Source organism: Fulmarus glacialis, unplaced genomic scaffold (assembly GCF_000690835.1).
Source record: "Fulmarus glacialis isolate BGI_N327 unplaced genomic scaffold, ASM69083v1 scaffold4249, whole genome shotgun sequence".
Taxonomy (NCBI): domain Eukaryota; kingdom Metazoa; phylum Chordata; class Aves; order Procellariiformes; family Procellariidae; genus Fulmarus; species Fulmarus glacialis.
In genome coordinates, this window is record NW_009235089.1 from 72774 (window position 1) to 85113 (window position 12340).

The 12340-nt window shown below is 39.7% G+C and overlaps 2 protein-coding genes across 2 annotated transcripts in view; one reads left to right on the forward strand and one right to left on the reverse strand.

Moving 5' to 3' along the window:
- The window catches only part of LOC104082665 (NADP-dependent malic enzyme), a 44069-nt gene extending 38007 nt beyond the window's left edge, over positions 1–6062 (forward strand). Inside the window, exons 10-11 of the mRNA XM_009585874.1 lie at positions 3362–3460; positions 5705–6062. Of these exons, the coding sequence (XP_009584169.1) occupies positions 3362–3460; positions 5705–5863 (258 nt within the window). The 3' untranslated portion in view covers positions 5864–6062. The remainder of the gene's footprint in view (positions 1–3361; positions 3461–5704) is intronic.
- A 3199-nt stretch (positions 6063–9261) lies between these two features.
- On the reverse strand, positions 9262–11990 carry RWDD2A (RWD domain containing 2A). Its single transcript, XM_009585872.1, has 2 exons — positions 11793–11990; positions 9262–9939 (listed from the first exon to the last, which is right to left on the reverse strand). The coding sequence occupies exons 1-2, from the start codon at positions 11988–11990 to the stop codon at positions 9262–9264; spliced, it is 876 nt and encodes a 291-aa protein (XP_009584167.1).
- Between the last annotated feature and the right edge of the window lie 350 nt (positions 11991–12340).

Consider the following 12340-nt stretch of genomic DNA (forward strand, 5'->3'; position numbering starts at 1 on the left):
TGGCAATTAGTGTCACAATTTAATTATGAGTTCTGTGGAAAAAGAAACTCTCCTCTTATGATTTCCTGCTGTCTGATGATTTGGGTTCCCTATAGTGCCATGAGAAATGTTCACCTCCAGTTGTCTTTTGTATTTTCGTTCAGTCTTCTCTTTTTTTCTCCCAAGTCTATTTTATTATTTTTTATCTCCTTGTACAAAAAATAACTTTTGATCATCCTTGTTATTCTTTATACCCCATTCTTGTTTGAAGTAGGTGGAGCAAAAATTCACACTGTTCAAAGTGGTGTTACATTGTGGGTTTATACATTGGTATAATTACATTTTCTGTGTCGCCTCTTATTTTCTTAATAATTCCAAATGTTGATTCATCATTTTTTCCCCTGCCACTGAACTGATGTTCTCAAGGAGCGTTTTTCAGAGACCACATGAAGAAGGTGTCATTCTCTTTGAAAATGCTTGTTTCTGTGTTTTTGCATAGTTTTTAATGCTGTTGGACGAGTACATCAGAAGAAATAGCATGGCATCTATATAGTTAAGCTTGCTACCTCTCTCACTTCAAGCACTGCCCAAATGTTTTGTGGTTTGCTTTCTATCAACCCCATCACAAAACAGAAGTACTCTACGGCTGAACCTTTTTTTTTCAGTGATGCATTACACTAAGGGCAACTTGCTATTGATTTCTTCAGATTTCATCTTTCCTGCAGAGCCTCGTTAAACTGTTAAGAGCAGAAATCTCATGTTGTAAGCTCCTCTTTACACATTCAGATGCACATCTTGTTTTATCAAAGGGCTGCATATAATTTTTAAATAACCTAGTTGCTATTATGGAAAGCAAAAACTAGATTTTACGTTGTCTTAGCTCCCCCTAGTGGGTTTTTATCTCTGCTGTATTTCTCAATATCAGATTAAAATGTAAACAAATAATTTTCCTTTACTCGTTCAAGAGTATAACCTCTTGTTGCTCTTGTTAGCACTTCCACTCCGAATGAAAAAACTGACTACACCTACCAGCACGCTGGGTAGATTGCAGAAGAGAACATTGTTTCTCTTTGAACCTGGAGTTACTGTAGTGTTTGCTCTTTAATTCAAACTATTTACCTACTTTTGCCAGAAAGGATGAATTGATGATAGCCAGGCACCTCTTCTGATGCAGTCCTAGTTGTTTGCAAGCAACGTACACAAGGTCCTATTTCGCACATGCAACAGGAACTGTAGGAAGCAGTTTGTGCTCTCTTTCAGGTATCTTCCTAGCAGGTTCCCTCAGAAGTGCACTTCTTGCTTTCTCTTTGGGCCATGTTATCAGTTTCATTTCACAGTGTTTCCTGGACTTCCCTGGTGTTTTCAGAACCTCTTGATGGGTCATACATGGCTCCACCACATGCTATCCACACCAGAGTTTTCCTTCCATCCACAGAGTACCCCTACAGGTCACATCACACAGTAGTATCCCTACACTCCTGGATCAGTTAGTGATTTGGTTCTAACCTTTTGTTATCTAAGCTGTAATTGCACAAAAATGTATCATCTCTCCTGATGGGAACACTAAGGTTGCTTCTACATTACTCTTCTACTTTGCATCAGAATGGTCTTCCGGAGCACATCTCCCTGGTGTCCCTATGTCCTCCACCTGGTCCACAGTGTGGCATGGTTTTGGGAGGAGAGGGGGACTGGTTTCCTTTTGGATGAAACTAAACGGAAGGATACACTCCAGGAGCAAGCCTAATGTACTAAATATCAATGGAAACTGCTTATAAACTGTAACAGATTTAAGAAGTATGAGCTTGCACTGCACAAAGAACCTCCTGTGACTGTTACGTGTTCTCAGCTGTTCAACGGGCAAGTGACATCCCCTCCCCAGAGTAATTTCCTTTCTGTCCCAAAGCAAGATAGAGAAATTTGGATTCTGCTGATGCAAATCTCTCTTAATGTTTTTTAATAATTTCTTTTGAGAATTGTCATAGAGAATGTTAGTGAAGGTAGCTATTAAAAACTGCATAAAGTCAGACCATTTTTAATATATGAATTTTGTGCTTAGTTTGCTTAGAAGATATTTAGATATGGTTCTAACTAGCAGCTCCCTAGAAGGTACAAAGGTGGGCAGTTAAAGAAATGAAACCTTCAAGTCCACTGAAGAGATTACAAAGTGGAAGACAAGTTAGTGAACTGGCATCAACTGATTTTCAGGCTCAGCAAATCCCAATCTAGATCACCCTGAAAGGCTATTTTCTATTTCAGATCCCCAAATGACAAAGACATTTAAGCTAATGATAGCAGAAATATCATTAGACCCAAAGGCAGCCCCAGGACCCTTTGTTTCTTGAAAGGTACCTGTTGCAGGAATAGAGGAAGTTCATGAAGTAAGCCCATAAGCAGACAGTGCAAGCAGTGTCTCTCCTCACTCTGCAAAGAATGTCCTCACACCTCATGGTAATAGAAGGTTTTTCCTATAGCCAGTGAGTAAACAGTGAAAAACAACTTCTCCAGCTTGCTCTGCTTTCCTGATCTGTTTGTCGCTGGAGATGACAACAAAACATTCCCAGTCTTGCTAGGAAGACCGAGCAAGAATATTCAGGCCATAGAGGAGACGCTCCTCTCAGACGTGCATCAGAACTTCTGTATCGTTCTTGTTTCCCCTGGTCAGCCTGGTGAAAAATCAAGCAAAGAGCAAAATAATTTCTTTAGTTACTTGGTATGGTCGAGATGACAGACCCACTGCAGCCTTCAAGTGGAGTGGACAGGCTTTTTCTAGCAGCACTGTTTTTTCTGTCCCAGCAAGCCAGAATTTAGCATTAGACCTTCTATTTCTAAATCTGACTGCAGTGACCAGCAGGGCTTTAAAAGACCCTGGCTAATCTTACCTTTATTTTACTTTCTTCTGTGATTGACCATAGTTACTTTTATGATCTCATACAGGCTAGATGTGTGAGCTGGACACACAACAAACCTGCCCAGCCACCAGTAATTTTATTCAAAGCATTTTACGCTTAAGGGTTTCAGCTCTGTTCTCTGCACAACTGTCAGAATAACAGGTACTTCTTTAATTTTAGAAGTCTTTGACCCAACTACAATTGGTGGGTGGAATTTGTATCTTGCAGTGAACTATTTGCTAGTTTATGTGTGTCATGGACTTGTTCAAGACTTGAATCAAGTCTTACGGTCTGAGTGACAAAAGGGCATAACTCCCTAAAGTAGCTACTTCTAATGATAAGGCTGGTTGTAAAAAACACTGCTTAGGTAGGTTAAGGAGTATCTGCATGATTTGCCAAAGCGGAACCATTTCTTTGCTTAAGACTAGATCACTGTCTAATAAAGCTACAGCTGCATCTGCATTTCAAGTTAAACATGTCTGCTTTATTTCTAGGTAATAGCTCAGCAAGTTTCAGAGGAGAATTTACAGGAAGGTCGTCTGTACCCTCCGTTAGTTACTATTCAGCATGTGTCACTGAAAATTGCTGTGAGGGTAAGTCATTTCAGTCTTTTGTGGCTTCTTTTCTTCCCACTCCCTCTACATAATTGAGCATCTGGTTTGAACAACTAACACACCTTCACACAAGTTGAAGTTGGTTTATGTCAATCAATCTTGGACAAGTAGCAGTTTCAAAATTACATTTAAATTCATAAATGTAAATTTAATCCAAATACAAAAAGGAAAGATACGGAACTATAGCAAGTGTTTACATCTGTCCACCAAACGGTACTGTCCACTGGTTAGGAGCAGGTCCCCAGGCTTACAGTCATGCGAGCTGCACAGCTGAAGGCTTTTGGCTCTTCATGATTATCAGTTGCCTGTCAAGAGAGTAAATGTCACCCTGTGTCCGGGCACTATTCCCTTTTGTTCCCATCCTTACTCTGGCCTATCTATATAACTAACTGCCCTATCAAAATAACTAACCTCAGGGGGGCTTTTTGTTTATGGCTCAGGTTTAGGTCGGAGGTTGTTCGGCTGGTTGATTCTTACTGGGAAATACAGAGTTGATGCAGATAGATTTTCAGTAATTGACCTAAACGCACAGTTTCCCGAGAAATCTGGCTGCCCTGGAGGGAAGAAGAAGAAGCTTTCAAATAATGCATTTACCCCAGTTCCTCCTCATTCTGTTTTTGGTTTTTTTTTTCCCAAGCATTTTTAGGAGGTTATTTTGCTGGTCTTCTGTGACCTTTTTTGCTCCAATTATTGTTTTCTCTCTTGGTCCTCTTACTGTGAGTAATTCCACTTATTGCATATTCTTTTGAAAGAGTAACAAGGAGCCCTCATGTATGAAACTGTTCCCCTAGCTTCACTCATTCTGTATATTAAAAAAAAGGAAAGTCCTTCTTGCAGTTCACGTCGTCTTAGGCAAGTAATAACTCTGTTCTGTAGAAGGCAAAATGTTACCTAGATTCCCCAGGCGAAATCAAACTGCCTGTGTGTTTGGCAGAAATGCAGTCATGGAAACTCCTCCGCTACTTGTGTGTGTGTTATATAAAATACAAAAAAGGAAAATATTACCAAACAATTCTTTCTGCCTGATCTCTGTTGAAACTTTATTCCTGCAAATACCTATTCTGGCTCATACAGCTCAAGAGGTTTAGCGGTGGCCTCTGCCTTTTCCAGGTGAGGAATACTCTCAAAATTTTTTGGAATACCAAACGTGGGGAATAAATTCAGACCTCATTCAACCATGATAATTATGTGCACAGACCTGAAGATGAACTCTTACATAAACACCCGAAGTGCTTCTCAGTCAAATCAGGTTGGGCTTCAGATTAATCCTAGAAAGGAAGTCTAACTACGGTAACTTGGGGTCTCAGCTTCTCACCAAGCTAAAACATTTATGTTTTAAAGCAAGAGCTAAGGAGAGCAGGAAGGAGACCGTCTTCCTTTTATTCAAAGTAGGAGCGTTTGTCTGTTTGCCAAATACAGTTTGAAGCAGATCTTTCCAAAGAGTGCTGCTGCGTAAAACCAGTCTGTCAAACTTCTTTTGTTTCGTAGATGAATGTCCAGTCAAAAGAGTGACATTTCTCAAGGTGTTCTTCAGACGTGAGAGGCTACTTTGATGTGTTGAGTGGGCTCCAACCCCTCCTAAACTTCATTTTTGTTGCAGTTATGATTGTGATGCATAATTGGTTCACTTAGGTATGGTCTGGGTGAGGAAAAAGCAAGCAAATATTCATATTTCCCCAACCATCTCCAGAGTTAAACCTGTGCACTGTGTAGTAGTAATTTTTTCTCATGAGTTTACCTGTAAGAAATATATTATCAAACTAGGGCAAATAATAAACTTCTCTAATATGCAGGGAGCATGGAGGCTTTGAACAAATCACACTTTTCTTACAGTGCTTTGGAGAAGATGGTAAACCAGGGTAACCTGGTGATGGAAAAGCAGAAATTGTATCTCAGTGCTTGAGGTTTGTGGAATATTTTATCCACCGCTGCACAATAAAAGCTATTACTGGATGAGGAGGAGCACTGTATTTGTAACAGTAAAGACACATAATCCTGTTCAAAAGTAGCATGAATCAGACTCACTTAAATGTAAACATCATCCTGTTCCTAGTCGTCTTCGCTGTATACTAGCTCAGATCCAGGGTGAATATAGGTGACCATCAGCACTGGAGAAGATGAAGGTCTTACCTTGATTTTGAACCAATTCCTACTTTTAAATCCTGTTAAATGTACTCAGATAGTTTATCAGCACTAATTAGGATTTTAATGAATCTTTTCCAGATCGCAGAAGAAGCCTACAGGAATAACACTGCCTCCACCTATCCTCAGCCCAAGGACCTAGAAGCCTTCATCCGTTCTCAGGTTTACAGCACCGATTATAATAGCTTTGTGGCTGACTCCTATACCTGGCCTGAAGAAGCCATGAAAGTAAAACTGTAAATATTTAATGAAGAATGAACAAACTAGCAGCAGTTAAAAAGCATTAAAATACTTAGAACATTTCTGCTTAGGAAGCCTAAGAATAGCTAATTTTTTAAGATGCAGAAAACTTTTTCTAAATTGTAATATGTGGTTAGAAACTCAGATCAAGAAACCATATTAATTATACATCAGAAAATAAAAATTAATCTGAGAAATATATTTGTGGTGTTTGGTTATTTTGATTGTTGCTTTGAGATATCCTACACTATAGTTTTACAGATCTTTTTGTTATCAAAATAAGGGGTTGTGCCTTGAGTTGAGTTTTGTCACAAATGTCAGTGAGAACTTAAGCAGACAAATGGTACCACAGAACATTAAGAAATGCATACAACGACTGTTTAATCCATTACAGTCACAATGTAATTTGCATAAATTGTCAAGCTATTATTTAAAAAAAAAACTTTAAAGAACAGTAAGTTTAGAGTATTTTCCTCCAAAGAAAAGCCTGTGTGGATTTCTAACGAGAACTGAACCTGCAGAACCTTTTGTTCACATCTAATTAGAATGCTTTAATGTTACTTAGCTAAGCTAAAGTCCTGTAAATGATTCAATACTTCATTCCCCCAGCAAGATAACTGCTGTTTTGATACAATGTAATTGTTTGGCCTAAAGTTCCTGGAAGTCTTTGGATTCCGTGTTCTTGACAAAAAGGGAGTATCAAAATGCTATAAATAGGCTTCTTTTTGACTAAGTATTTTCTTACAAACATCAGTTATCTGGCTAGTAGTAAGTCTTTTAAGTACTAAACCTAATTAATTCCTGTAGTATTTGAGGCCCATGTATTTTTAAACACACATCATATGTGATAAAGTATTATTCTTTGTAACAAACTTCCAAATCACCTAGCTAAGGTCTACTAGATAAGTAATTTTTATGGGGAAAGGAGTATATCATTATGGGGGGAACAAACACATTTTATTAATTCTTTGATATTTACTGAATGTTTCTCTTGCTTGCTACTATTTGAATGATCTGGTTAGCTCAATTTCTTCAGTATGGTCTTTAAAATAGTTTTTACAACTTCATTGATAATTCAGCATGCTGAATATGCTCATTTACACACTAATTTCAACTCAAGAGATCTTACTTTTTTTACCCTTTCTCATCTGTCAACAAAAAAAGTTGTCAGAAGTGATACCTGGCAATGACCCTTATTCTTCTGCAAAAAAAAGTGGTTCCCTCTGCAACGGAAGCACCCAGGGACACTGCTCATGACCTGCATTATTCTGGATTCATAATTAGCATTTCCAGAAATAAAAGTCATGAGTCTGTGGTTTTCCTTAGGAGGCTGCTTGATTGGATTGTACCATCAGTGGTTTCCTCCTTTAGAAAAAATGAACGAACAAAGCTTGTGCTCAGAATAAAGCTTTAGACAGCTCTAACTCCGCGTTGTTTGACCATTCTCCTGCAGAGACTTTCTGACCTATGCCAGGGTTGCCTTTCCCATTTCCTTCTGGTTGAAATCTCGTGGATAAGGCCTATTTCTAAACCGGTTTGTTTTGCTACTTTAAAGGAAAAAGTTTATCATTTGGCAACTTCCCAACAGGACTGAATGCAAATTGTTTCATTGTTTCTGAGTCATGATCGTGTGGAATCTGCGCTCATACATCAATGTTCTAAAAAACCCCAAAGAATTATTAGTTGTTACAGAATTACCACGCCAAGAAAAATGTAATATACTTTCTGGACAGTTCCGGAAACAAAGTGTACTTGAATATTTTTTTCTGCGATCGTGCTATAGAGGTATCTCTGCAAAACCAAAAATGAATTTTAATGGTCCAGCCCCTCAGCTCTGCAACAGCTGCAGACCCCAGGCCCTGAATTCACAAAGAGAAGGACTTTCTTCCTCATCTCGTAACGGGAACCTGTAAACCTTTTTTGCCTCACTGTGCTTTTGGCCAAAGTTATCGTCATATATACAATATACCTACCACAGTGAAGGAATATACTGAGCATTCTGAGCTGCACTCATCAATCTGAGCAAACAGAAATACTGCCATCCTCTGTATTTCAACATATTGCTATTATGAAAGAAGTACTAAAACACTTCCTTGTGTTTTATTTGAAATAAAATAGTATCTTTTATTTTTGTATTCATCAGCTGAGTGTACTGAAACAGTCTTTAAATAGCTGCTGTCGAAATGGCCCATTTTTAGATTTGAACAGCCAAGCCTCTGCAGCTCAACAGTACATCTGCTTTTATTGCTCGATACCGATTTTCACATTATGGTGCTCAGAGTGGAAGGCAGTAAGCTGGTGGTTCTTTAAGGCACAGCTACTGGGGACTTTTCAGTAGCATTCTTCACCTATGAACCAACCCAAGCTATTCTATGATTCTCACTACTCTGTGGGAAAGCGCTGCCTAATGAGCCATTAATATAATTTCCTGTTACAAGCTACCGGAAAATTGTCTCTCAGTATTAATTTGACATAGAAAAGATTGGTAAAGTTGTATGTATTTTTACTGAATATATACTATATATATAGTTTTTTCATTTTTATATTTTTACATGTATTTTCTTATGTAATGTAGGGGGAAAAAAGAGGAAACACTAAACTTTGTCTCATCTTACACATTTTCAAGGTGCTTGGCCTAACAATTTAAATGTAAAATGCCGTGAGTTAAGCAGCTGAAAAATTACTGTTAACATAACCAGTCCGGAATGAGATGATAGGAAGAGGATTGTGAAAATGGTGATATTGGCAATATAATTGTATAGTTACTACCTAAAGCATACAAGGGATGGGTAATGTTTGCTTCTTCCTCCTCTCCCCCTCCTCCCCGCCCTTTATTTAAAACCAAAACTTGGTCCTGTGGTTGGACACACGCCTTTGCATTTCATGGATTAGTTGAATGAAGTGAGAGCAGATGCTTCATGAAGCAGCAGAAGACATTGCGTGCACTAAGCCATGAACGTAGCGGTGAGATTTCATTGAGCTGGGTGTGCTTTTGTATTGGAAACCATATTAATCTCTGACTGCAGCCACTTTGGTATCCCACAACTGTATGTAGAAGCTAACTGTGGGTCTGCACCGCAGCTTAGTAACACACAGCACAGTATGGATGAGGAGACGGAAGTGTGGAATTCAGGATACTACAGTGTGGTATGCTTATCACCTTGCAAGCACTTTGAGGTATGGGCATAGTGACAAATGCCAGTTTTAGGGTCTCAGAAAATAAGTAAACACCTCTCAAAAATATACGGCAATTCAGAACATAAGTTAAGATTAACTATGTGAACTGTTCTTCTCGTATGTTAAACAGTTTCCCTTTTCACAGTAGCTATAAGGCACAATATTTCAATGTTAGCGTCATCTCTTGCTGTCCAAAATTAGAACTACTTACACAGTTTCTCTTATTTGTCTGAAAGTTTGCCTTCGACACCAAATAAAATCTGAAAAATATGTCCACTTTGATGTTGTTTCAGGAATTCTAGGAACTGGCCAAGATCCATGTGATAGTCATTCCTCAGGCCATAATCACCATGTGCTTGAAACTGTAGGTCTTCAAAAGCACGAAAGAGACGAAGATTATCGATGCTTCCCTCTGTTTCTATGTTCTCCACGTGCTTGCATGAAATATGCTTCCAGTTGGGATACCTAATAGCATGCCAAAACTCCTCACAGCTTGCTCGGAGTCCCTCCACACAGATCACACCAGGTTTCCCTGTTAGGCAGAAGCCAGTCAGATTTAACTTCTTTGCACAGTCAAAAATCTTTTTCCTCAGTTCCTGCCTATATATATGATGGCTGTAGATCCACATGCGATGCAATGTTTCTTTAACTACGACTTCTTCTGAAGCACTTTCAGAAGAGACCTTACAGTCTTCCAAGTAAGGCAGGCTGTTTTCTTTCACCCATTGCACAGCTTCATATATACACAGTTCACCTGAATCCAAAGAGCTGACATGAGAAGCGAGATGCGTGTTGAGCCGCAACTGTTGCTGTCTGTGCAGTGCATCTGATCTTGCAAAAAGCTGAGGAGCTACCTGAGGATACATATGAGGCAGCAGTACCTGCAATTCCACTTTTACCTTAGAAACAGAACACACACACAAAAAGAAAATTAATTCTGCAGCTACTGAAACACATGCTAGATTCTTCTTCCCTGTCAAAGGCAGATAATGAGGAAATGTAATTAAGATTGTGACATCCTACAGGCTGGAATTACTTCTTCTGCTTTCCTTTCATCTGCTCCTTTTCTGTTGTTGTACCATGCTGGGAATTTCCCAACATATCTAATGTTTCTGCTGTTTACAGAAATAATGCCGTGGCTTGAAAGAAGGTACACAGTTGCCCTCTAGGGATATTTCTGGTGCATGTTCTCAGTACATGCTCAATGTTGCTACAGCGATAAACTACCCATCTGCCAGAGTCAAGGGGCAAGTGGCTTTTGGGACTTGTCCCTTACCAAACGCACATCTCATCAATGAACTCAGCCCCACTGCTGGATCTACCCCAGGAAAACAAGGCCAAGAGTTATACGAAACAGTGTTTATGATTGTACATCATGTATATAGAGGCATGTGGCAGGGGGGTTGGAACTAGATAATCTTTAAGGTCCCTTCCAACCCAAACCATTCTATGATTCTATGCATTACTACTATTTTAAGCAAGTATTCACCCTAACAGAGGAAGCATTCTCAGGATTATAGGGGATAAAAAGATTTACGTGCATTTTAGGCCAAGGAAACGTCTAGATTATCTTGCCTGATCTCCTACAAACCACGGGCTGTTGAATTTCTCTTGATTATTCCTACAGTGTCTCAAAATGAAGCACCTCAGTTCTTTGGAAACTGAACACCGCCTCTGGTCCAAGAGCAGGAGAGGGTTCATGTGTCTTTAGTACTCGAGACTCTTGTGTACCTTTAGGGGACTTTTACTATAGTATACAATCATATGATTAGTCCTGCAGAGAGAAGTGAATTGTGAAATGATAAATTATCTTTCCAAGTTCCTTGACAATCTGCCATGGAAAAAAAATTCTTCCTGCAGAAGCCCTCCCTACGCAGTTCATAAAACTTCTCTCTGAAGGCTGGTGAAAGGGTGCATTTTAAAAAGATACCCAAACTTATACATAAGTTTCCAAATAATCATGAGGCCACCTTGTTACCCAGTAAATTGTTCTGATGTTTAATTATCCTCATTCCTAGGAAAATGCATATACTTCTAGGTTGGTTTGTTGGTTTTCAATTTCCAGTCATTGCATTATTATATACTCAGACCTGTACCACCGGCTATGTTCTCTTTATGAGTATTTACATCGCTTCGCTGTCATATGTAACCTTTTCTCCAATAGAATAAACTATTGGAACTCCTTATACTGTAAGTTTGGGGGTTTGTATTGCAGTTTATAGGCTGGTTTTGTTTTAGTGTTTGTGTGACTCTTCTTAACAGTATTCTGCCATTTGGGGCTATTTTTACATTACCGTATTTCAAACACGGCTCAGTGAATGTCAGTACACGTGGCAAGGAGTGGAAGAGAGAAATAATAGGGCGCTTTTGCTAGAATAATGTGAAGTCCAACATATGTATTCCCATAGGAAGGAATACATGGAGCATTGCCTTTGTAACACACAACTCTTTGTAAACCAGTAAACTAACAATGCTCACGTGGACACAACCCTACCTAAGCTCTTATGATTGCTGTGTGTGCACCACTGATGTCAGTTGTCTATTCCTATCTGCAATTCTATTAGCCTTTCTTGCCCAAAGAAAGTTAAGACTCAAATAAAGAATAAAAACTAAGACTTGTTACTCTTGACTTTTGAAACAGCAAACAGAAATTAAGTGGGTTTTTTCCCTTTTTCAGGGCAGAGTTTTTAAGTGTCTGTACAAGGAGTAAAGGAAACAACACACATGAACACATCTACGTGGAAGTTCTCACCTTTGTCTCCCCTACATCAATAGCGATTGAATATTCGAGCTGTGGGGGCAAAGCTCCATCAGCTTTTCTCAGGTAGCGCTGCACGCCGGGCACAGCATCCTCATCCAGATTTATTTCACCTTTTTTGGGAAACATTGAAAGGAGCATTTCCACTTCCAGCAGCTGGAGCTCCAGGCACTCTTGCACTGTGACAGCCATTGCACTGCCCTCCACACACACCTGGAACGAGAGGCCTGGAGTCAAACCCCGACGTTTACCATGAGGTTTACCACTAATCCGTGCAACCGAACAAGCCGGCCTTCGCCCGGAAACCCCAGTATTTTTTAAGGACAGAATCTGGATTAAATACGGCTGGGTACAAAACGCTTACTAGTGAGTCCCTTACAGGCGTGCTCCACAGCCAACCTGGAGAAAGGAGCCTGCGCCAAGGAGGGGGTGGCGAAGGGGAGGCTTCCTCACCTGGGCCGCCCGGGTTTCAGACGCCAACCGGAGCAGAGGGGAGGCGACACGTCTCTGATGCCGCCTCCCCGGTGAGGCCGCTGAGACGA